The 25,318-nt window shown below is 41.1% G+C and overlaps 1 protein-coding gene across 2 annotated transcripts in view; it reads left to right on the plus strand.

Annotated features, from left to right (window-relative positions):
* Window positions 1-1,169: 1,169 nt before the first annotated feature.
* The window catches only part of ppme1 (protein phosphatase methylesterase 1), a 48,365-nt gene continuing 24,216 nt past the window's right edge, over window positions 1,170-25,318 (plus strand). The window contains exons 1-5 of one of the 2 annotated variants that reach the window (XM_078222363.1): window positions 1,170-1,503; window positions 9,750-9,843; window positions 11,903-11,995; window positions 21,015-21,072; window positions 22,565-22,616. In XM_078222363.1, coding sequence (XP_078078489.1) covers window positions 1,409-1,503; window positions 9,750-9,843; window positions 11,903-11,995; window positions 21,015-21,072; window positions 22,565-22,616 — 392 coding nt within the window. In that variant the 5' untranslated portion in view covers window positions 1,170-1,408. The remainder of the gene's footprint in view (window positions 1,504-9,749; window positions 9,844-11,902; window positions 11,996-21,014; window positions 21,073-22,564; window positions 22,617-25,318) is intronic. The other variant, XM_078222364.1, reaches the window with a different exon arrangement.

Here is a 25,318-nt window from a genome sequence, read left to right on the forward strand (position 1 = left end):
TTTAAAGTTCAAAGTTTACAGTTTAAAGGTACACTGAGGGAGAATTTAGCATACCCAATGCATCTAACCAGCACATCTTTCGAACTGTGGGAGGAAACTTACACAGACAGAATGTGCAGACTCCGCACAGGCAGTGCCCAAGCCAGGAATTGAACCCGGGTCCCTGGTGCTGTGAGGCAGCAGTGCTAACCACTGTGCTGCCCCCAATTACAAGAGGGCACAGGTTTAAGATGAGAGGGGGTAAAGTTTAGGGGAGACGTGCGGGGAAAGTTTTTCACATATAGAGTGGTGGGTGCCTGGAGTGCACGATCAGTGGAGGCAATGGAAGCAGGCACATTAGCAATGTTCAAGGCATATCTTGATAAGAAACTTGAGCGAGAGGCGAACAGAGGGATAGAAACAGCATATGGGCATACGGAAACCCTTGCAGATACGGGGAGAACATGCAAACTCCACACAGAGGGTAACCCGAGGCCGAGAATCAAACCCGGGTCCCTGGTGTAGTGAGGCAGCAGTGCTAACCACCAGAGACCTGTGTTCAATTCCAGCCTTGGGTGGATGTCGTGAGTTTGCACGGTCTTCTCGTGTCTGCGTGGGTTTCGTCCCAAGTCCAAAGATGTGTGGGTTAGGCTGGTTGGCCATGGCAAATTGTCCCTTTGTGTCCAAAGATGTGTAAGTTAGGTAGATTGGCCATGCTAAATTGTCCCATGAGTGTCCCAAGATGTGTAGGTTAGGGTGATTAGCGTGGTAAATGTGTTGGGTTAGGAGGTAGCGTCAATGCAGACTCGATGGGCTGAATGGCCTCCTTCTGCATTGTAGGGAATCTATTTCTATGAATGTCTAAGTTATTCCATTAGTCCGGTGCCTCCTGAAACTTTAATTGCAGAAATATGTCCCGCCCCAGCAGACAACCAGCTCCGAAGGTGGAGCTGGCAAGCCCAAAAGTTTCCGTTAAAATTCAAACTGGTAACCAGGGCAACGGCGCGTGGGGATCCAAATATAAAACATCCAGCTTCCAGAACACTGAGCAGACATCCGGTGCTGGCTCGGCATTACCTCATGCAGCGAGTGGCCTCATGGGAACTGTAGTTCTTGCCGCTCCCGGTGTGCTGCCCAAGAGTTGACGGTCCGCACCTGGAGGACTACAACTCCCAGCAAGCCAGGCGACCGGTGCGGCAACCGCCTCCCTCGCTGGAGGAGTAGGCCATCTTCAGGAATAGAGACAGGACTTTTAAAATATATATATATATATATATATTTAATTTCTGTGCTCACTATCGGCGGAGGGTATTTTGATATTTATGTAGTGTCTACAAGTGCGAGGCCGGAGCAGCCGCTTCCGAAAGAGCTGCGACGAGAAGCTTGGGAAGATAATTAGTTTTCGAATTTTTTTTGATGTATGTGAAACATGTCTTCTTTAGAGAAAGAGTTGTTCTTGAGCAAACTGCCTTCGCGACCACCGATGCCGGCAGGTCTTCAGCCTGGATCAAAAATGAGAATGGGGTTAGTGTGCACGTTAGCTTTTAAATCCAAACTCTGGTTTCTGTTTGTTGTTTTTTCTTTCCCCTCTCTGACTGCTGAAAACCCCAGTCCAGTTTTTGAGGCGATTTTAAACCCAAACGAACTATGAATTGTTTTTACATTGGTTGATTTGAGATCAAAAGATTCACTTACAATACCGTATGTAACTATGTCGTTGAATGAACTTAAACCTCTAGGTCATCAGCAGAACAGATGCTGCAAATTTAACTTAGTTTTTAAAAATTAATTGCTTGCAGTAAGGACTTCAGTATGAGTGGCCGACGGATGCTCCCTTCTTTAAATCAAAATGCAGTGTTAATTATGCTGTTGACGTGGAAAATTTAACATACCCTGCTTTTATCTGAACTATACATTACCCATGCAGCATGCCATTAAACAATGCGGAGGAAAGCTTTGACAAAAGCAAAATACTATGGATGCTGGACACCCAAAATAAAAACAAAATGCTGGAAATACTCAGATCTGGCAGAATCTGTGGAGTGAGAGTTAACATTTCGGGTCTGTGACCTTTCATCAGTTCTATTTTCAGAATCTGGAACTAGGGGGCACAGCTTCAGAATAAGGGGTCTCTCATTTAAGACTGAGATAAGGAGGAATTTCTTTTCTCAGAAGATCATTTATCTTTGGAATTCTCTCTCCCAGAGAATTCTGGAGGCTGAGTCATTGAACATGTTCAAGCTGATATGAGCAGACGAGAGAAGCATCCAGAGTTATTGGTGGGCAGGTATAGAACTGGAGCTGAGGCCAAGATCAGATAAAATATATTGAGTAGTGGAGCAAGCTCAAGGGGCTGTATGACCTACTCCTATGTTCTTATTTGGAAAAGGTGACTGAACAGATTGTTAGAAAGGACTGCTTTTGCATCTTTTAGTCCATATGTGCTTTGGTATCAGCTGGTTCTCTTGATGGGTAAGCACAATAAGATATTTATAAAGTTAAATCTTGTGTCACTTCTAACTTATTATTGCATAGTATTAATAATCCTCAATTTAAATAGACTGTTGTCTCAAAATTTCCGATTTTGCTATAGTATCATCATTCAGCATGGTGGCACAGTGGTTAGCAATGTTGTCTCACAGCGCCAGCTACCTGAGTATCTGTGAGGAGTTTGCACATTCACCCTGTGTCTGTGGGTTTCCTCCCACAGTCTAAAGATGTGCAGGTTAGGTGATTAGCCATGCTAAATTGTGCCTTAGTGTCCAAAGATGTGTAGTTTAGGGGATTAGCAGTGTTATGGGGATAGGGTGGGCCTGAGTAAGATGCTCTGTTGAAGAGTTGGTGCAGACTCGATGGGCTCAATGGCCTCTTTCTGCACTGTAGGGATTCTGTGATTGTTGGATTCTAACAGTTTGGAACTGTTTCAGCCAATATATAATGTGCTCCTAAAAATCTATCTTACACTTTGCTTACCATGGGAAGGTCTGTGATAAGACCAATAAGAACAATGTAACATTGTCACTAGACTTTCTTTTAACATTCTGATGCCAAGGCACAATGGAAAAGGCCTGTTTAAGCTTAATTCAATATACTTCTGGTGGAATTCATTACTTAAATTCTTCCCACCTGTGATGGGTCAAAAAGATCCCAGAGTTTAAAATGCTGTTTCCAGGCAGAAGCGCCAAGTTGGTAGGACAAAATCTACAATTTACTGCTGGGTTTTATACAGTATACACTTTTCACCTATCCCTGCCAGTATAAAACATATTTCATGAGATGCATTATTCTGCCAGAACTCAGACACCATGCAGCTTTAAGTTAACTTCCTTTTTATGTTTTAACTTTTTAGGAAGTATACATTTTTAAATCACAGCTTTAAAATTCAGGACTTTACAAGGCTGTAGAGAGGTTAGAAACATAGAAAAACTACAGCTCAAAACAGGCCCTTCGGCCCCACAAGTTGTGCCGAACATATCCCTACCTTTTAGGCCTACCTATAACCCTCCATCCTATTCAGTCCCATGTACTCATCCAGGAGTCTCTTAAAAGACCCTATTGAGTTTGCCTCCACCACCACTGACGGCAGCCGATTCCACTCGCCCACCACCCTCTGTGTGAAAAATTTCCCCTGTACCTACCCCCCAGCACCTTAAACCTGTGCTCTCTTGTAGCAGCCATTTCCACCCTGGGAAAAAGCCTCAGAGTCCACCCGTTCTATGCCTCTCAACATCTTATATACCTCTATTAGGTCTGCTCTCATCCTACATCTCTCCAAGGAGAAAAGACCGAGCTCCCTCAGCCTATCCTCATAAGGCATGCCACTCAATCCAGGCAACATCCTTGTAAATCTCCTCTGCACCCTTTCAATCTTTTCCACATCCTTCCTGTAATGAGTAGGTTATAGAGTAGATTATCAGCACAGGAATGAACAGTTAATGTGGAAAGGCTAGAGGAACAGGGGTTGTTCCACAGAGGGCAAAGAAGGTGAAAGGAAGATTTCATAAGAAAAAAGCAAAATACTGTGGATGCTGGAATCTGAAACAAAAACAGAAAATGCTGGAGAAACTCAGCAGGTCTGACAGCATCTGTAGAGAAAGAATAGAGCCAACATTTCAAGTCTGGATGACCCTCTGACAACTAAAATTACAGCTTCCATATCAAAACAGTTCGTGATTCATTTACTGCACAGTGTGACTGCTTATCAGCTCTTAAACATCCCTTCGCTTTTGTTTTGCAGTTGTTTTTCTTGTAACTTTAAGATATTGCTGGATTTGTTCAGTATTTAATAAAATAGGTAAAGGATAGCCTGTAAAACAGCCATGTTAGCATCTTCTGGTATAAGAATTTGGTTTTGCAAGACTTAATGGAAAAGGGACATAGTGGCATTTGGATTTGAGATTAATGAGGTGATAATTAAATCAGTCAGTGCTCATACTTGACCCAGTACTAAGATATTTCTAAACCACAGGGAACAAAGTGGACAAATCCAAACATTTGATGGTTTGCAATCTCCTTGGAAATTAAAGACCATTGACTGTGATGCAGGAGGAAATGTGAAAAATTAAATGCAATTTTATAAAGATGCATTTGAAGAAGAGCAAGGGCATTCTCCTGTGTTCTTGCCAACATGTATTTCTCAACCAATAGCTGAAATCAAATTTTGTGATTATTTATTTGAGTGCCATTTATGGGGCCTTGCTGTATGTAAATTGGCTGCCAAACTGCCTACAATAACAGGTATTACACTTGAAAAATACTTCATTGAATGTAAAGCACTTTGGGCATTGAGACCATGAAAGCCACTCTAGAAATGCAACTCTTCTATATTTTGTTAGCTCAAAGAATTTTAAGTTCGAGCAATTATAAAAGGAAACTGACTTTGGAAAGCAAAGCTACTGAAGATTAGCAGAAAATACTATAAGAAGGGCATGAGAGCATTTACTCGATTTAAAAGACAAATGTGCTGCATATTCTGAGAAATGAAGAAATAAAGAACCAGAGAACCGTACAGCACAGGAATGGGCCCTTCAGCCCTCCAAGCCTGCGCCGATCATGTTTACCTATCTAGACCAACTGCTTATATCCCTCTATCCCCCATTTGTTCATATGTCTATCAAGATAAGTCTTAAATGTGGCTAACGTAACTGCCTCAACCACCTCACTTGGCAGTGCATTCCAGGCCCCCAACACCCTCTGTGCAAAAATCGTCCCCCGCACATCTCCACTGAATCTTTTTTCCCCCCATCCTGAACTTGTGTCCCCCTGTAACTGTCATTTCTGCCCTGGGAAAAAGCATCCATCTATTCATCCAATCTAAATCTTTCATACTTTCATTAGTCACCCCTCAGCCTCCGCCTCTCCAGGGAGAACAATCCCAGTCCATTCAATCTCTCCTCTCAGCTAATACCTTCCATACCAGGCAACATCCTGGCAAACCCCCCCCTGTACCTCCTCCAAAGCCTCCACGCCCCTCTGGTAGTGAGGCGACCAGAACTGGACATCGCACTCCAAATGCGGCCTAACCAATGCTCCCTCCAACTGCAACATAACCTGCCAATCTCTATACTCGATGTCCCGCCCGATGAAGGAAAGCATACCACATGCATTTTCTACCTGCGCTGCCACTTTTAATGATCCGTGGCCCTGTACTTCCAGATTTCTGTGTGTGTTATGCTCCTGATGGTTCTGCCATTTATTTTATAGTTGGGACATGTGCTGAATAGAGAGGGAAACCAATGATTAAACTGTTACTACAGCAACCTATGGTTTAGATGGGAGGGTAGGTAGTGGAAAAGGAAATTGCTTTAGGTTTGGGAATAATGTCTGGTGAAATTTTCTGATTCAAAACCAGCACGCTTGGAGATTTGAAATATTCCCAGGAGAGCTAATGATCCATTGGATCCTCACTTCGCACTGTAGTTTTATATTCTAGATTTAGTTCAATGCATCTGTTAACTTGCACTTTATTTGACTCAATACCATAAAGAAAAGAGCCCCATATCATGTTTTATCTACATTTGAACATTCTCAGTTCTTTCCTTCTATCTAAATGTGGGTGTTTGTTGCTCTCCTCTGTGATTTCTGAATTACTAATTATTCGACAGCGTGACTAGCTGCTGCATCCTCAGAGTAGTATTACTCATATGAAGAATTCATACAGGATTCTTGGATTTCCAATCATGTAGTGAACATTACTAATGTATGACTCAAAATGCAGAGGTACTTTCAAAGATCTGTGTGTTTGTAATTTATCCTTTCTATTTTAAAATCATTAAGCTTCTTCATTCATGGTGTCACTTAATTTCTTAAGGTGTTTGAGCCCACAGTGCATATTACACCAAATTTTTCCATATAAAATGTAAGTTCCAATCATTAGACCAAGTGTTGAGTCTCAGAAGGATAATGTCATCTGCCTACTCGTTTTTGCCTTCCCTCACAATTTTTGTGTCGTGAGTTAGCTCTCAAATTCTGCAGTTGACACACTTTTTAAAAAAAAATATTGCATTTTGCTGGATTTTCTAAAACAGGAAAATTAAGAAATTGGATCTGGTAGTAAGGACGGGCTGATATTTTATGAATATCTATTGCTTAAAAGCATTGGGGGGAGAATTGTGTTTTTTTTTAACTGTATGGTATTTCATAAATTTTTCTAGATAGATTTCAGGCCTTAGATGCCAATAACAAGGGAGGAAGTGTTAGATGTTTTAGCGCAATTACAAGGGAGGAAGTGTTAGCTGTTTTAGGAAGCATTAAGGTAGACAAATCCCCAGGGCCAGATGGCATCTGTCCTAGATTACTGAGGGAGACAAGAGATGAAATTGCTGGGCCTCTAACAGAAATCTTTGTTTCTTCATTGGACACAGGTGAGGTCCCAGAAGATTGGAGGATAGCAAATCTAGTCCCGTTATTTAAGAAGGGTAGCAAGGATAACCCGGGTAATTATAGGCCAGTGAGCTTGACGTCCATGGTAGGGAAATTGGTGGAGAAGATTCTTAGAGATAGGATCTATACACATTTAGAACTGAATAGTCTCATTAGTGATAGACAACATGGTTTTGTACGAGGGAGGTCATGCCTCACAAATTTGGTTGAGTCTTTTGAAGAGGTGACAAAAATGATTGACGAGGGAAGGGCCGTGGATGTCGTCTACATAGATTTTAGTAAAGCATTTGACAAGGTCCCTCATGGCAGGCTGGTGCAAAAGGTTAAATCTCACGGGATCAAAGGTGAACTAGCTAGATGGGTACAGAACTGGCTTGGCCATAGAAGACAGAGGGTAGCAGTGGAGGGGTCTTTTCCTGATTGGAGGTCTGTGACTAGTGGTGTTCCGCAGGGCTCTGTACTGGGACCTCTGCTGTTTGTGATGCATATAAATGATTTGGAAGAAGATGTAGCTGGTCTGATTAGTAAGTTTGTGGACGACACAAAGCTTGCTGGAGTTGCGGATAGTGATGAACATTGTTAGAGAATACAGCAGGATATAGATAGGCTGGAAAATTGGGCGGAGAAATGGCAGATGGAACTTAATCCAGATAAATGCGAAGTGATGCATTTTGGTAGATCTAATGCAAGGGGGAGCTATCCAATAAATGGCAGAACCATCAGGAGTATAGACACACAGAGGGATCTGGGTGTGCAAGTCCACAGATCCTTAAAGGTGGCAGCACAGGTGGAAAAGGTGGTGAAGAAGGCATATGGCATGCTTGCCTTTATTGGACGGGGCATAGTGTATAAAAGTTGGCCCATGATGTTGCAGTTATATAGAATGTTGGTTAGGCCACATTTGGAATGCTGCGTCCACTTCTGGTTGCCACACTACCAGAAGGACGTGGTGGCTTTGGAGAGAGTGCAGAAAGGATTCACCAGGATGTTGCCTGGTATGGAAGGTATTAGCTATGAGGTGAGATTGAGTCTCCCTGGAAAGACGGAGGTTGAGGGGTGACCTAATAGAAGTTTATAAAATTATGAAGGGCATAGATAGGGTGAACAGTTGGAAGCTTTTTCCCAAGTCAGAAATGACAAACACAAGGGGTCACAAGTTCAAGGTAAGGGGGGCAAGGTTCAATGCAGGTATGCGGGGGACGTTTTTTTACACAGCGGGTGGTGGGGGCCTGGAATACCAAGCAAGGTGGTTGAGGCAGACACGCTCGGATCATTTAAGACTTATCTAGATAGCCACATGAACAGACTGAGAATAGAGAGATACAAGCGGATGGTCTAGTTAGGAACACATGATCGGTGCAGGCTTGGAGGGCCGAAGGGCCTGTTCCTATGTTGTATTGTTCTTTGTTTAACACATTTGATTAGATGTACTCCCTTTTCTTTATATAAAATACACTCTACTAAGAAAGGTATTTAAGCAATTGCGTGGTGGTATAGTTTCATAGCACATGGTAGTACTTCAGCTGATGTAAGCTGTATATTGGATGGAAAAGTGCCCAGCACTACTATTGTTGAGATATGGATTTCCTGTGTAAATATTGGGCAATGGAAAAATTACAGCATTAAGCCTGACCAAATTGCTATTAAGATTCCCTATTCTTCCCAAATTGTGATAGTAAATGAAACAATGTCAATCATCGCTATGGTCTCTGAGTGAGATTGCCAAGCAATGGACAGTTTTCTCCTGTAGATCCAATCCCACAAAATTGACATTGCCCAAATTTACTTCACAAAGGATACTTATCAGCAGAAAAAGACTTTCAGTGTGGGTTGAAACCTTAGTCTCCAGGATGAAAGGACAGTATGCTGACCCCATCCAGTCCCATATTAAATAATTTTAACATTTCATGGTCTGTTCTTTATTGTTGTCAAGTGATTGGGTGGTCTCAGATATGGACTGTCATAATCAACCAACAAGAGTGTCAGTTTTTGAGGTGGGACTGTTTTTTCCTGTCTTGAGTGAAATTGAACCTTGTGCATCAGCCATTGCTCAGCTGGTAACACTTTGGCCTCTGAGTCTTACCCACCCCCTCGCTCTGCCACTCCCCAGTCTGCCATCTCAGCTGACCATAAAAGATCCCATGGCGCTATTGTTGAAGAAGAGCAAAGAAATTATCCACTGTGTTCTGGCCAATATTTGTGCTTCAATAAACATCACAAAAATAGATTACGTGACCATTATCACAATTCTGTTTGTGGGAGTTTGCAAATTGGCTGCCACATTTCTAACATTACAACCAGTGAATACACTTCCAAAAAGTACTTAATTGGCTGTAAAGTCTAGTGGTTGTGAAATATGCTACATAAATCCATTTTTTTTTTCTTCACATGGTAAGGTTTAACTATCGACCCATCGTATTGTCCTCTACCTATTTTTAGTGTATTTTGAACTGTGCACCATTTGCCAGCAATCCTTGACCATAATTCAACTAGTCCTCAACATGCTGACTAGAAGGTATATGAAAATTAAATTCAATTTTTTTTAAATTTTCTCCCTCCTCCCCTCAAAAGTTGTAAGTTTGAGATTAGCAACACATGTATTCCACCAGTCTGTAGTCTGCTACACATAATGCTGGGGAATTAAACTATTTTGCAGTGACTTTCTGAATGTAGAGGATAACGTGTAACAGTGATATTTTCTGTTAAATTTGATTCCTGGATATCTAGATGCCCTTTTCTACATCTAGATTATTCTCCGGATTCATTTGTAAAATTTTTTTTATGGCTGAATTGCAGGCATAGTCTTCAGTGGATTAAATATACCCTAAAATTTTATGTAGTTAGTGGAGACTATTTTTAACTGATGGTTTACATTCCTTTGAACATAGCCCTGGAAGAAAACGGGATTTCTCCCCTGTGCCCTGGAACCATTATTTTGAAACCATGGAAGATGTCACAATTGCAGATGGAACAAATGAAGATATATCCTTTTAAAACTCCTGTGCAATGTGTAAAAGATTTGTACTGAATAACGTTGTGCTTGAAGAAGAATTCAGTTTAAAGGCGCAGTATTGTTTTGCTTCGTCTAACATTAGTAGCATTGCTAGATATACTACTGTCCTATAACTTTTGGAAAAGGGTTATAGTGACAGTGTTTCAATTAACATAAGATTTTTGCATTTAAGAGATTTCGGAACTTTTTAAAATCTTTGAGCTTTTTCTGCATGTTTGGGATGTTCCCTTAAATTGATTTTTGTTTCATGAAGTACTTTTGAGTTGTTCTGTATTTTAGATCACTTAATATAGTTTTTGAATTGATGAAGATATTGGTATGATATGATGCAGTAGGTTTTCGTTTCAAACACTTGCCCACTTTTAACTCTTTTCCCTATTTGCTTGCTCAAGTTGAATCAGATGGTGTCCTGTTCAACCCTAACTTGAGCTTTAAATTCCATATTCTATAAATCATGAAGACCATGTACTTCTGTAACACTACCCATTTTGCCCTTGGCTCACTTACTCTGCAACTGAAACTTTCAACTATGCTTTTGTTCTCTAAAGATGGTCTCAGGTTCATGAGCACCCTACAAACACCAAATTGTCCACAAGTCTCTTACTTATTTCCTATCTTGCAAGTCATCAGGTTCTTGCTGACCTCTACTGACTCCCAGCTTAAAATCATTGTCTCCAAGACCCACATTGCCCATCTGACCTTACAATGTGAGCACCAGGATTAAATTTGAAAAAGAAAAGATTCACATCCATCCAGCAAAATTTATCTAATAACTATGGGATAGATTGTAACAGTCGTAGACTTGTTATAGAAGCTCACCTGGCTTGAGGGACCACTCTCTGAGGGACTGAGAGTGGGTAGTCACCTCAGGCAGCTGAGGGCTCCTGGCCTCTACAGTTTTTCCTTGTTAATAAATACCTTTTCTGTTCCTGACTGAGTGTGCATCATTACAAATGCATACATATGTTCAATAGTTGTAATGGCTAGATGTGTAATTCTAACTTTTAAAATATTACCTGTCAGCAGCTAGCATGCTGAAAAAGATATACATGTGAAAAGATTGTAACCTAAAACCTGAAGATGCATAGATCATGCAGTATGAAGCTGTGTGCATTCTAGGTGGAAACATAGGAAGGAACAGGACTAGGTCCTATTATTGATATTTTAACTCCATTTATCCATGTTAATTCTGTAACCCTTAATACCCTGAATTTTGAAATTTTCAGTTTACTGAGCCTCAACAATGTTTTTGGGGAGAGATGTCCATTACCTTTCATGTGAAGTGCTTTCTAATATCACCCCTAAACAACCTAGCTATAATTTTAAGATGATCAATTATTTTAAATTATAATCAAAAGATTATTCTGGACTCCCCTACCAGAGGAACTAGTTTTCCCCTTTCTTTCCTAATGTTCATTTTAAACACCTACATTAGAAATCTCCTTAATCTTATATACTCAAGGGAATATAAACGAGCCTGTACAAGCTGTTTTTATAATTTAACCCTCTGTTGTCCTGTTGTCAATCTGCTGCATCTTCAATATGTCTTCCTGAGATGAGGTTTCAGAAATCAGTACAGCACTCCATCTAGGATGTAACCAGTGCTCAGTATAACTGTAACATAACTTTCACCTCTTTTGTATTGCATTAGCCTTTAAAGTTTTTTTTGCACAATAGCTTTCAGTGATTTCTGTATGCGGATCCCTTATCTCTCTGCTCCCCCATGGTTTGTAACTTCTCAACCATTCAGTAAATATTCTGATCGATCTTTTCTGAGTCTAAATTTGAGTGACATCATGCTTTCCCACATTGATCTCCATCTGCCACAGTTTTGCCCACTCATTTACACCATAGTATGATGTGTTTGATTCACTACTAACTAAAATGTTATTTTAAAAATCTAATGCTTTGAGAAGGTTGCAGGCTTATGTTAACCTTGAGGTCATTTAAGTCCAATCTGGGGCATGGACTATCATGTGCTCCCTCATGCAATTTTATGTATTGCAAGTAAACCTTAACCACTTGTACTCTTTTCGAATCTACAAAAGTGGATCTGATGGGCCTGTTCTTTTATTATTACATGGTGGTGGCCATTCAGCTCTCTCCTGGGCAGTCTTCACTGTAAGTAATTGAACATTTTTAAAACAATGCAGTGCAGAAATTGCAGTATGAAATTTAGTTGTTTGGTAGTACATAACTTAAATATTGCTGAAAAAGACATTTTGTTGAAGCTTTTTGTCTTTCACTGATCCGAACAATCACACAAATACCAATATCAGGGAAGTAACAACTTTATACTGTATGAGAAGAGGGTGTTGATTGGTTGGCTGGTGGACTCTGCTGGAGACATTGTCATGAAGAATGCAGCATAGTTCATGCCACAGGGCAATGTCTTGACCATTGGTGTCAAGCTGCCTGGTTTAAATTTCAAACTATGCTTGGCAGTTAAATGTCAGTCACTATCAACTGCTGCATTCTCCATGGCAGCAGCTTCACCAATCAGAGTCCACTTGCCTACCAATCTGCACCCTCTTCTCATGCAGTATAAAGTTGTTTCCCCTGACATTGAAATTCTTACGATTGTTCTGGTGAGTGCAACACAGCAAGAAACTTCTCGTATTTGCTCACTATTGAAACAATAACAAGATTCCAATTGGCTCTCATATCAATATGCTCCCTATTTCTGTTTACTTCTCCATTCTAAATGCATGTTTTCATTTTATTATAATTTGTAAATATCAGAACTGACCTGAATAGTGCAGCCTGCATTTTTATTTTAGAATCGTTACTGCGCACGTACCAAGAACCGTGTTGTAATTGCGCACATTCGGTCTTTTTTAAACAGTGCTGCCTCTCTTGATCCCCGCACCTCTGATTCCTTCCCAATCACTGCCACTCTGCTGATTCCTTCTCCTGACCCCCCTCGCTCCTTCCAGTCCTTCAGACTTTTGGATGCACCTACCATATATTAAGCTGATCTTTCTCTACACTCTAGCTAAGACTGTAATGCTTTATTCTGCACCCTCCTTTCTTCCTCCCCTATGTATTTTGTGAACAGCATGTTTTGTCTGTATAGCTTGCAAGAAACAATACTTTTCTCTATATCCTAATACATGTAACAATAAATCAGATCAGTTCACGCTCCCTCCCCTCACTGCCCTCTTGTATTTTCTTTAGACCGATCTCATGACTTACTGCTCACTTTCCCATGTGCAGCCCCTCTCCTGAGCCCTCACTGTGATTTTTTTTAAAAGTCACTTTTTAAAGTGACCCTTTTAAAAGTCACAAATTAAACTGAAAATTATATCTTCAGGACTCCCTGAAATAGAACATAGAACAGTACAGCACAGAACAGGCCCTTCGGCCCACGATGTTGTGCCGAGCTTTATCTGAAACCAAGATCAAGCTATCCCACTCCCTATCATCCTGGTGTGCTCCATGTGCCTATCCAAATGTTCCTAAAGTGTCTGACTCCACTATCACTGCAGGCAGTCCATTCCACACCCCAACCACTCTCTGCGTAAAGAACCTACCTCTGATATCCTTCCTATATCTCCCACCACGAACCCTATAGTTATGCCCCCTTGTAATAGCTCCATCCACCCGAGGAAATAGTCTTTGAATGTTCACTCTATCTATCCCCTTCATCATTTTATAAACCTCTATTAAGTCTCCCCTCAGCCTCCTCTGCTCCAGAGAGAACAGCCCTAGCTCCCTCAACCTTTCCTCATAAGACCTACCCTCCAAACCAGGCAGCATCCTGGTAAATCTCCTCTGCACTCTTTCCAGCGCTTCCACATCCTTCTTGTAGTGAGGTGACCAGAACTGCACACAATATTCCAAATGTGGTCTCACCAAGGTCCTGTACAGTTGCAGCATAACCCCACGGCTCTTAAACTCCAACCCCCTGTTAATAAAAGCTAACACACTATAGGCCTTCTTCACGGCTCTATCCACTTGAGTGGCAACCTTTAGAGATCTGTGGATATGAACCCCAAGATCTCTCTGTTCCTCCACAGTCTTCAGAACCCTACCTTTGACCCTGTAATCCACATTTAAATTAGTCCTACCAAAATGAATCACCTCACATTTATCAGGGTTAAACTCCATTTGCCGTTTTTCAGCCCAGCTTTGCATCCTATCTATGTCTCTTTGCAGCCTACAACAGCCCTCCACCTCATCCACTACTCCACCAATCTTGGTGTCATCAGCAAATTTACTGATCCACCCTTCAGCCCCCTCCTCTAAGTCATTAATAAAAATCACAAAGAGCAGAGGACCAAGCACTGATCCCTGCGGCACTCCGCTAGCAACCTGCCTCCAATCCGAAAATTTTCCATCGACCACCACCCTCTGTCTTCGGTCAGACAGCCAGTTACCTATCCAATCGGCCAACTTTTCCTCTATCCCACACCTCCTCACTTTCATCATAAGCCGACCATGGGGGACCTTATCAAACGCCTTACTAAAATCCATGTATATGACATCAACTGCCCTACCTTCATCAACACACTTAGTTACCTCCTCAAAAAATTCTATCAAATTTGTAAAGCACGACTTGCCCTTCACGAATCTGTGCTGACTATCCCGGATTAATCCGCATCTTTCTAAATGGTCGTAAATCCCATCTCTAAGGACATTTTCCATCAATTTACCAACCACCGAAGTAAGACTAACCGGTCTATAATTACCAGGGTCATTTCTATTCCCTTTCTTAAACAGAGGAACAACATTCGCCATTCTCCAGTCCTCTGGCACCATCCCCGTGGACAGTGAAGACCCAAAGATCAAAGCCAAAGGCTCTGCAATCTCATCCCTTGCCTCCCAAAGAATCCTAGGATATATTTCATCAAGCCCAGGGGACTTATCAACCTTCAGTTTATTCAAGACTGCCAGGACATCCTCCGAACATCTATTTCCTCCAGCCTATTAGCCTGTTACACCTTCTCTTCCTCAAAAACATGGCCCCTCTCCTTGGTGAACACTGAAGAAAAGTATTCATTCATCACCTCGCCTATCTCTACTGACTCCATACACAAGTTCCCACTACTGTCCTTGACCGGCCCTAACCTCACCCTGGTCATTCTTTTATTCCTCACATAAGAGTAAAAAGCCTTGGGGTTTTCCTTGATCCAACCTGCCAAGGACTTCTCATGTCCCCTCCTAGCTCTCCTAAGCCCCTTTTTCAGCTTGTTCCTTGCTAACTTGTAACCCTCAATCGAGCCATCTGAACCTTGTTTCCTCATCCCTACATAATGAATAATAAGCAAAGCAATATTTAGCTTTTCATACAAAGGTGATTCTGGTTTGGTCCATATTTTGTGGAATTAGCAAGGTGATGAAAACGTTGCAAATTGCCCCTAGGTTGGAGTTCTCGCCTTATCACTGTCAAGAGCTTTTAAAAATTGCTGATGGTAACTCGAAGGCCAGCATGTAGTTTCATCTCATTTTAAAAGCAAGATTAAGCTGTTGCTTGGAGCATATGTCTGAATTGTAAATATGTATGTTTTACTTTATAAATTGAGATACAAGAAGGAATGAAAAATGCTTTATTTTCATATCTGAACTTGGACATGCAAACCATTGAACTGTAATGCCATGTGTTTGAAATACTTTCCACTGGTTTATTAAAATGGTGATTTATGCATACATGACTTGACAAACTATTTATCATTGAGCATCTTCTAAATTCGCTGCACAAAGCGACATGCATGAATAGTAACATCTTGGGTTTAAGTAAAGGATCGTACATTCCCTGATGCCTTATTACAAGTTTGTTTGTATTGTAGATGTATCAATATTTGATTTTCACATGTAGAAGGAAAGGGCGACAAAATGGCTGTTCCATTGTCTGTCAAGTGTTAATGGTCCCCATAATAACATCTTTCCTTTCTTGTAATGATGTATCAATTAGAAACGAGGTACGCATTTTCTTTTCCTACCCTCCTCTCAAACCATTCCCAGCTGGGGATTAACCTGTAATCAGGTTCCAGTCTTCTGTTAATGTTGCTTTTTGTTTTGCTGCAGAGATATAATTCATTCTCTAACTTTATACCCAAGGCCTGATAGAGATAAGAAAAAGCCTGTTGAGCCCAAGTTATGTTCTTCATGTCCAGAGTCCTTAAGATGATGTCTATATGGCAGAGCTCAAACTTGTGCAGAATAATAAACCTGTGTTCGGAAAGCATATGCATAGTAGTTAGTGCTTTCTTCCTGAGAAGCGTTTTTAAAAAAAAATAAAGTCTGTCATGTTTCTAAATGTTTGTTTTAGATTCCTTGGTTATTTTGGTGAATTTTAGCTTTACAGACAGATCTATTTTCATAGAAACCCTACAGTACAGAAAGAGGCCATTCGGCCCATCGAGTCTGCACCAACCACAATCCCACCCAGGCCCTACCCCCATATCTCTACATATTTATCCACTAATCCCTCTAACCTACGCATCTCAGGAAACTAAGGGCAATTTTAGCATGGCCAATCAACCTAACCCACACATCTTTGGACTGTGGGAGGAAACTGCAGCACCCGGAGAAAACCCATGCAGACACGAGGAGAATGTGCAAACTCCACACAGACAGTGACCCAAGCCGGGAATCGAACCCAGGTCCCTGGAGTTGTGAAGCAGCAGTGCTAACCACTGTGCTACCGTGCTACCCATTTCTTTAATATGATTTTAAAAGGAGTTTTTTCACGTCCCTTCCTTGGTCTTTAATTTTCTCATCTAATCTGATTTAAATCAGAGGCACTTTTGCTGATGCCAAATATAGATATTAACGTCTTATGGACTGTATTATTCATGTTCATTATTTGCAGAGGTGGGGTGGTGACTACACATCTACATTTGCCCTAAAATTTAACCCACTAAGATACCTCATCTGTCTTCGTGTTTACTCTCATCTTAACTGAGTCTGCCATCAAACAATGGCATATGGTACCTAAATTTCTGATTACAGCATTTATGAAACACAGTGCAAGTCACATTGAGTTGTGTGCCTAATAATGAAAATGCTGAGCCACAGTGCTGAATAGTGCAACATATGGACATGTATTTTGACAGTGGGAATGGGGAATATGGCTGTAAATGTTCTTAATAGTAACTCTCACATGCACCATCTATCATGTTTTCAGTCTATTATATGACTGGCTCTAAGTGGTGTGGTAATTTATAGTTTGAGTTATTGGACTTTGAATTCCTTGTAATCTTGCCACCCCCAGGTGTTACTGGGACTCAGGTTGTATGTCATAGAATCCCTACAGTGCAGGAAGAGGCTATTCGGCCAATCAAGTTAGCACTGACTCTCCGCCAGAGCATCCCACACAGGCCCTATCCCTGTAACCCCACATATTTACCCTACTAATCCCCCTAACATACACATTGTGGGACACTAGGGGGCAATTTAGCATGGCCCACTGCACATCTTTGGAATGAGCACCCGGATGAAACCCACATGCAAACTCCACACAGACTGTCACCCAAGGTCAGAATTGAACCCAGGTAACTGGCGCGGTGAGGCAGCAGTGCTAACAACTGTGCCAAAGTGCCTCATGGGGTGGTGACAGACTTATTCTTCAGTGCTGTAATACTAAATTGTGTAGCAAATTGTTCACTGGGTTACTGTCGGAGCCAAAGACAGTCATTCTGGTTTTGTGTTTGTAGGCATTATGGGTAGATGCACCATAGATTTTTGTAAAAGAAAATTCACACTTTGTGCTACAGTTCTTATTTCTGAACACAAGTCTCAGCATTGCATTAAGCAATGCTACAGCAAAGCTATGCCAGCCATGTCACACCGACAACAATCCCACCCAGGCTTCCTTTGAAATACAGAACAGCACTGGATAGACACACAAATCGTGTGTCAAGTGTGACTGCCATATGTTCAGTCCCACTTTCAAATTAAGAGAGCCCAATACTAGAGCCTGAATGAATTAGTGGATATAAAAAATCATAATGTGTCATGCTGTTGGTCAACATATGTTACAGTGATACAACAAGAAGGTATTGGTTCAGGAATGTCGTTAACATTATTATGTTAATTCTGGGTGTTGCACTGTATCCAATTGTTATGATCTTGATGGAGACCAGTAGCTGTTTTTATGAAAGGTTGGCACAGTGATTAGCACTGATGTCTCACAGCGCTAGAGACCCAGGTTCGATTCCCAGCTTCGGATAACCATCTGTGTGGAATTTGCACATTCTCTCCGTGTCTGCGTGGGTTTTCTCCGGGTGCTGCGGTTTCCTCCACAGTCCAAAGATGTGCGGGTTAGGTTGATTGGCCATGCTAAATTGCCCCTTAGTGTCAGGGAGATTAACAGGGTAAATGTGTAGTGTTACGGGGAAAGGGCCTGGGTGGGATTGTTGTCGGTACAGGATTGATGGACCAAACAGCCTCTTTATGCACCTGTAGGTATTCGATGATTCTAAAGAAGAAATCTGAAGTCCCAGTTATTTACTGAAGGAATTAAGTTTCGGAATTCCATGGTTAAAAACAAAAGTATTTTTACTATATAAGAGTCAAACATAGCAAACAGCAAATACCATCTTAGTTAATGATCTATACTGCGAAACCCAGAATCAACATTAACAAACAATTTGCAGTTGATTGTAAATTATATTTTGCACAGATGCAATTAAGATAGATCTTGTGAATTGGCTTAGTAATTCACTTCACAGTTAAGTTATCGATCTCCGTCAATTAATTTGAAACTCTGTCGTTTTCATAAAGAATTCCAGCTCCTTGCATTCTAGGAGCTAGCCTGATCCTCGGATGACTGCAGCACACAGGAGAGTTCCACAGGTGTGGTCTTCACCAAAAATGGCACCCACCTAATAATGTAGGACTCCCTCAACTGGGTCTGCATAGCGTAGATCTAATGTTATCTTTGAATAACAGAAAACAACCACAGGAAATGGGTATTTTTTTAATTTTCAACTTCTGGATCTAGCCTCTTGTCTTATTCAACCTGCATGTACTGCTCCACCGGATTGGAAGACTCTTGTATCCTTTTATGTGGTTTCCACCTGTTTTAGTCAGCCTCGAGGTTTTCTTTTTCAGTTCTAATTTCAGCCTCCGTTTCCTTAGAGACGCAGTCAGTTTCCTTTCCCAGTTTCCAGTCTTCTCAAAAATACAAGCTTTGAAACCATGGATTCCATCATAAGTAGAGTACAAATTTATTGTTAAGGCCATCACTTTTCAAGTTAACATCATGTCTGCTAATACTATAAAAAACTGTTTTAGGAGTACTTGATAAAGGCACTGTATGAGCAGTGTAGACAGCAGCTGAATCCTTTTTGTGCAGCATTTGTTCATCTTGGTAGGAAAGCTATATCGTTGACCTCTTAGGAACATGGAAGTTAGGAGTGAGAATAGGCAATTCAGCCCTTCGAGCCCGCTCCACCATTCTATATGACCATGGCTATCTCCATTTCCATTTAATTGTCTTTTCCCCATAGCCCTTTATCCTGCTTTTGATCAAACATTTATCTATCTCCTTCTTGAATCCATTTCTTGCACCATTGGGTTTGAGGGAGGGAATATTATCCAGGATTCACTTCTGATCACTGCTGCGTGTGAACCTGTGGACATCGGTTAAATGATTGGGGTTAGATGTGATGTTCTCCCTGGCCTCCTCCCCATATTAATTACATTGTCAGTATTTAATGTCACATTTAATACATGAAAAATGGACAATTTGGGCAAAGTGCTACAAGACAACAGGTAAAGTGGAACTATTCTACAAGAATGTCATCTGGGGAGGGAAGACAATTTGCTTGATTCAGTGGTATTATGGTATCTGGTTAATGCAGACTAAAAATTTCCAGGCTGAAGTCCCTGACATATATTCACTTGACTGAACTCAAATGGAGTGGCCAAGCTTCCTACTCTTGACAGTGACCTGTGATTGAGAAGTATTTATGGGCAAACTTTGGGTGAGGCCAGCGTTCTGCTTTGTTTTGTTGTCTTCCCTCATCAGTTAACCAATCATGTTTCATTATTTCAATTTGTACATGAATAATGATCACTTGGGTGAGATACTTTAGTGTACTGTAACAGTTGTGTATACAAAAGAGGGGAGTGTTACAATCCTAATTGATATAACTGGATGGGAAGATTCCTGAATGGAACCCTGACTGAAAAACATTTAACATTCACATTTTTTAGAAAACATGGATGAACAGAGTCAGTGGAATGCCAATTAGCTTTTACCAACAATAATAACATGTATTAAACAAGAAAAAATTAACAATACAATACTCCATTCCCACTTATCTTCACAAATGTACACAGTTTTTAAGGTTAAACACCCCACTCTGAAACCTAGTGGCAGAGGCTCCTCAGTTGATTGCCTGTGGATGTCTCCTCAAAATCTCCCCAGATGATTGTCACAAGTATTTCCAAACTCCAGTCTTTATATTTAAAAAAATCACACTTTAAAATCTTACAAACAATACTTTCTATAAGCTGTTTCCATCAAGGATCCACCTCCAGATTTTCCGACTCTCCTTTCAAACAAGGTTTTCTCTCAGCTGTTTTAGCAAGGATCTGCCTCCAGGTTTTCCAATGTTCCTTTCAGTTTTCCTTCGTCTTGAATGCTTTTACACAAACTCTTGAGATTCATTCACCGATTGCTCCACAATTACTTCAGCTATAACTTCACAGGCTGTAAGTTTCCACAAACCTTAGAATCACTTCAGATGGCTTTCTTGCTTCTCCTGAGCTAACTCCTCAGCTCTGCCTGTGGTTTCAATGAATAGCAAGTACCCTGTTCCAGTTTCCTCTGTTCCTTTAACTTCATGCTTCCTGGAAATGTTTCTTCTTTTCTCTGGTTTCCTAAATTAGCTGTTCTTCAGATTAATGACATTTGCTTTCTTGCTCCTTACTCCATTGTATGGCTTTTCTGCTAGCAAAGCCATGAGAGATGTTCCCTCTCTCACTGCAAAGCTCCTTCTACCCATCTCTGGTTGCACTGAGGAATTTCTCAACAAAACTAAATTACTTAGTCTTTTAAGTTATGAAATTTGAACATGAATCAAACATTTTTGATCACATTCTTTTTTGTAAAATGTACTTGTGAAAGTCGTGATGTGATATATTGGTATATATGACAATGTTGATGATTCGTTCTTTCTGACCACAGTCTATGATTATCAGTCGAGTTCACTGTAGGGTTGTGGCAGTAGATCTACGAAGCCATGGTAAGGTTTTTTATATTTTATTCCGGCTTAATAAATTTAAGAAAATAGCATTAGTTTGGTACTCTTTAAACTGAAAAGGTACATAATTTTATTTATGTATCCGTATTTGTTTAAATATGCAAGTAGAACCATTGCCTTTTAGGAGCATTTGCTGGTTTTGTATTGTACAAATAATTTTCTTTTGAGTATTTGCTGCATTTTATCCATAGGTTTACCCAGTCACAGTTCGTCTCAGTTTATTGTGGTCAATTATCTAACCCCCACCTCTTTTCCCAGTTTTCAAACACCTGTTTTCCAGTGAACTGGAAGTCCAGAATGCCCATATGCTGTTCCCAGACACTGGGACATCTCTCTATAGTTTCTCGATCTAATACCTCCTCCAATACTTTCTCAAGAGTGTTTGTAGGTCCTGAGGTCCCCATCAAAGCTTGCTAGACTCCAGAACCCTAACTCAGGACTGTAAGCATTTGGGTCTTTTTCTATATAAATCTTTCCCACCCACAAAAAATAGCTTTGTGCTTTTGTGGGTTAATTTTAACCCCACATGGCATTAAGAGTATGTGTGTGTCTGAGTATCATAGAATCCCTATAGTGCTGAAGGAGGCCATTCGGCTCATCGAGGCTGCACTGACAACAATCCCAACCAGGCCCTATCCCCGTAACTCCACATATTGACCCTGCTGATCCCCCTGACACTAAGGGGCAATTTAGCATGGCCAATCAACCTAACCAGCACATCTTCGGACTGTGGAAGGAAACCGGAGCACCTGGAGGAAACCCACGCAGACATGTGGAGAATGTGCAAACTCCAAACAGACAGTTACCCGAGGCCGGAATTGAACCCAGGTCCCTGGCGCTGAGAGGCAGCTGTGCTAACCATTGTGCCACCTTGCTGCCCTCAAGGAATATCAAGGAAGAGTTGTGGTCACGTGCCCAATACAGCACCAAACTCTGTTTGGTAACAATGTTGAGGTACTGGACTATGTTGCGTCATATTTCTGAAGTAATCTTCAGAAGCAAGTCTAAATGAAAAAAAAATGAATTTATTATCTTCTGAACAAATGAACAAAACAACAGATATAATAGTGATATATGTAAGATACAGATCAAGATAGGGTTAGCACTTGTATTTAAGCTATTCTAACAATTCTTCTGGAATTTCTTGCCTCCAGTAAATCATATTGCATCCTGATAATGTAGTATGTTTGCGCTTCAACTTTTTGGACATAATGTTGGAATACAAATTCCTTACATCAGCAATGGTTTGAATACCGTGCATACAATGAGTTCATAAATTGAGTTTATATTTCTGCTGCATACTAAAGTATGGAGTCTCTGCTTTTGTCCAGGTTTTGTAGCAAAATATAGATGTTTGTTCATGAAGCTGTAGTAGCTAGTGGACACTTGATTAAATCATAAATGATATGCAATATAAAGACAGGAATCCATCTGTTACAAAAACATCTAACTGATAGTTCTATTTATTTTGCAGGTGATACAAAAGTCAAAAATACAGATGATCTTTCAGCCGAAACCATGTCCAGGTATTTAATAAATAAATTATTTTTGAACCATTGTAAATGCTTCAGCAGCTTAAGTAATTAGGTGTTAATCTATTCTCTTTTCTGCCACTTTGCTTTCGCCTCTGCATTACTGCAGGGCCGTTAGAGACGACATAATTTCTCACAAACTTGTGAAATTCTCTTGTGATGTGGGTTGTTCCATCTGTTGGTAAGATCTCCCAGTGTGAGGTACATCCTGACTATCTTTTTTTAACACTAACATCCAGAACCTGAAATGTCTGTGTTCTAAAAAGATGAGTGAATATCCTAGTGTTACAAATAAATATCATGTACATCCTCCGCTTGATCCAAGCTGCAAAGGTAGTTTCTGTTAGTTCTCCTGTAGTTGGAATTACGTTAATTCTTTCAGAACATTGATTCTTTGGATGCATTTATTTCTTGAATTATTTAACCTGGTTTATAGGTTTTGTGGAGATATGCATTTATTAATGAGAGTGGAGGGAAATGATTACAGGCGAGGGATATTCTAAGTATTCTTTCAGTATAGCACCTAGAATCTTCGTGTGACAGCTTATGTGCATTTATAAGTGTCAGTATCTCAGCTCCTTATGTGCCCCATACCCACTGATTCCCTTGTGAAACACATTATCCATCTGACTATTGAAAATTTTACTTGGCCCAGCGTCCATAGCCTTTTTGGGAGCAAGACCCAGGTTTCTAATACACTTTGTGTGGAAGAAGTGTTTCCTGATTTCAAGTGGGCTAGCTATAATAAGATTATGGGGGCAATTTTTCCAGCCCCCATAATCTGTTTTAGGCTCTAACTCTGACTCAGCAACCTACTACTAGTTTATTAATGACTGTATTTGTGTAAGTGCTCTTTTTAAAAAAAATCTCTATTTCTGCCCCCCCACAGCACAACTGAAATTTTAGATCTTTATTAATTATAGATTTTGTTTTGAGGGGGTGGGGTGGGGCGCGCGCGCTGTAGTAGTTTAGAGGAAGGGGGGGGGCGCGCGCGCGCTGTAGTAGTTTAGAGGAAGGGGGGGGCGCGCGCTGTAGTAGTTTAGAGGAAGGGGGGGGGGGCGCGCGCGCGCTGTAGTAGTTTAGAGGAAGGTGGTGGCCAGGAAACTTGGGGTTTTCTACTGATTCAAAAGTATCATAGCGGCAAAAGTAGTTCGTTGGTTTTAGCAATTTAGCTGCTACTACTGCTCTCTAAATGTCAATTGTATTTGACTATTTGGGTTGATATTCCTAATTTTTCATCTATTTTCTTGATCATTAAGCATAGAATCATGCAGCACAGAACAGGCCCTTCGGCCCACTGAGCCCACACTGACACGTTAGAAACAACTGAACTCCCACCTAATCCCATCTGCCCGCACATGACCCGTAGCCCTGAATGTTATGATGTGCCAAGTGCTCATCCACATACTTTTTAAAGAATGTGAGGCAACCCGTCTTTACCACTCTCCCAGGCAGCACATTCCAGACCGTCACCAGCCTCTGGGTAAAAATGTTTTTCCTCACCTTGAACCTATGTCTTCTCTTGTTCAAGCTGTTCAAGTAAGGGGAACAGCTGCTCCTTATACACTCTATCGAAGTCTCTCATAATCTTTACATCTTGATCTAGTCGCCCCTCAGTCTTCTCTGCTCCAGTGAAAACAAACAAAGCCTATGCAACCTCTCTTCATAACTTAAATGTTCCATCCCAGGCAACATCCTGGTGAATCTCCTCTGCACCCCCGTGCAGTGCAATCACATCTTTCCGATAATGTGGTGACCAGAACTGCACATGGTACTCCATCTGTGGCCTCACCAAAGTTCTATACAACTCCAACATGACTTCCCTGCTTTTGTAATCTATGCCTCGATTGATAAGGGCAAGTGTCCCATATGCCTTTTTCACCACCTACTAACATGCCCTTCCACTTTCAGAGATCTGTGGACAAACACGTCAAGGTTCCTTTGTTCCACAGAACTTCCTAGTGTCCTATCGTTCATTGAGTACTTTCTTGTCAAATTACTCCTTCCAAAGTGCATCAGCTCACACTTTCCTGGTTTAAATTCCATCTGCCACTTATCTGCACGTTTGACCATTTCATCTATATCTTCTTGTAGCCCAAGACACTCCACCTCACTTTAATCACCCAGCCAATCTTTGTGTCATCCGCAAACTTAATAATCCTATCCCCCACATAGTCATCAATGTCATTAATATCAATGACGAATAATCGGGAGCCCCCCACAGGTCCCTATGGTACGCCACTGGATACTAGCTTCTAGTCACTAAAGCAGCCTTCTGTCATCACCCTCTGTCTCCTACAACTGAGCCAATTTTGAATCCACTTTATCAAATTACCCTGTATCCCATGTGAATTTACTTTCTTTACAAGTCTCCCATGTGGGACCTTGTCAAAGGTTTTGCTGAAATCCATATAAACAACATCGACTGCACTACCCTCGTAAACAAACTGGTCGCCTCCTCAAAAAATTCAATCAAATTTGTTAGGCGTGACCTCCCTCTGACGCAGCCATGCTGACTATCCCTGATCAAGCGGCATGGTGGCACAGTGGTTCGCACTGCTGCGTCAAAGCGCCAGGGACCTGGGGTCGATTCCCGTCTTGGGTCACTGTATGTGTGGAGTTTGCACATTCTCCCCGTTACTGCGTGGGTTTCCTCTGGGTGCTCTGATTTCCTCCCACACACCAAAGATGTGTGG

This window comes from Mustelus asterias, chromosome 10 (assembly GCF_964213995.1).
Source record: "Mustelus asterias chromosome 10, sMusAst1.hap1.1, whole genome shotgun sequence".
Lineage (NCBI taxonomy): Eukaryota > Metazoa > Chordata > Chondrichthyes > Carcharhiniformes > Triakidae > Mustelus > Mustelus asterias.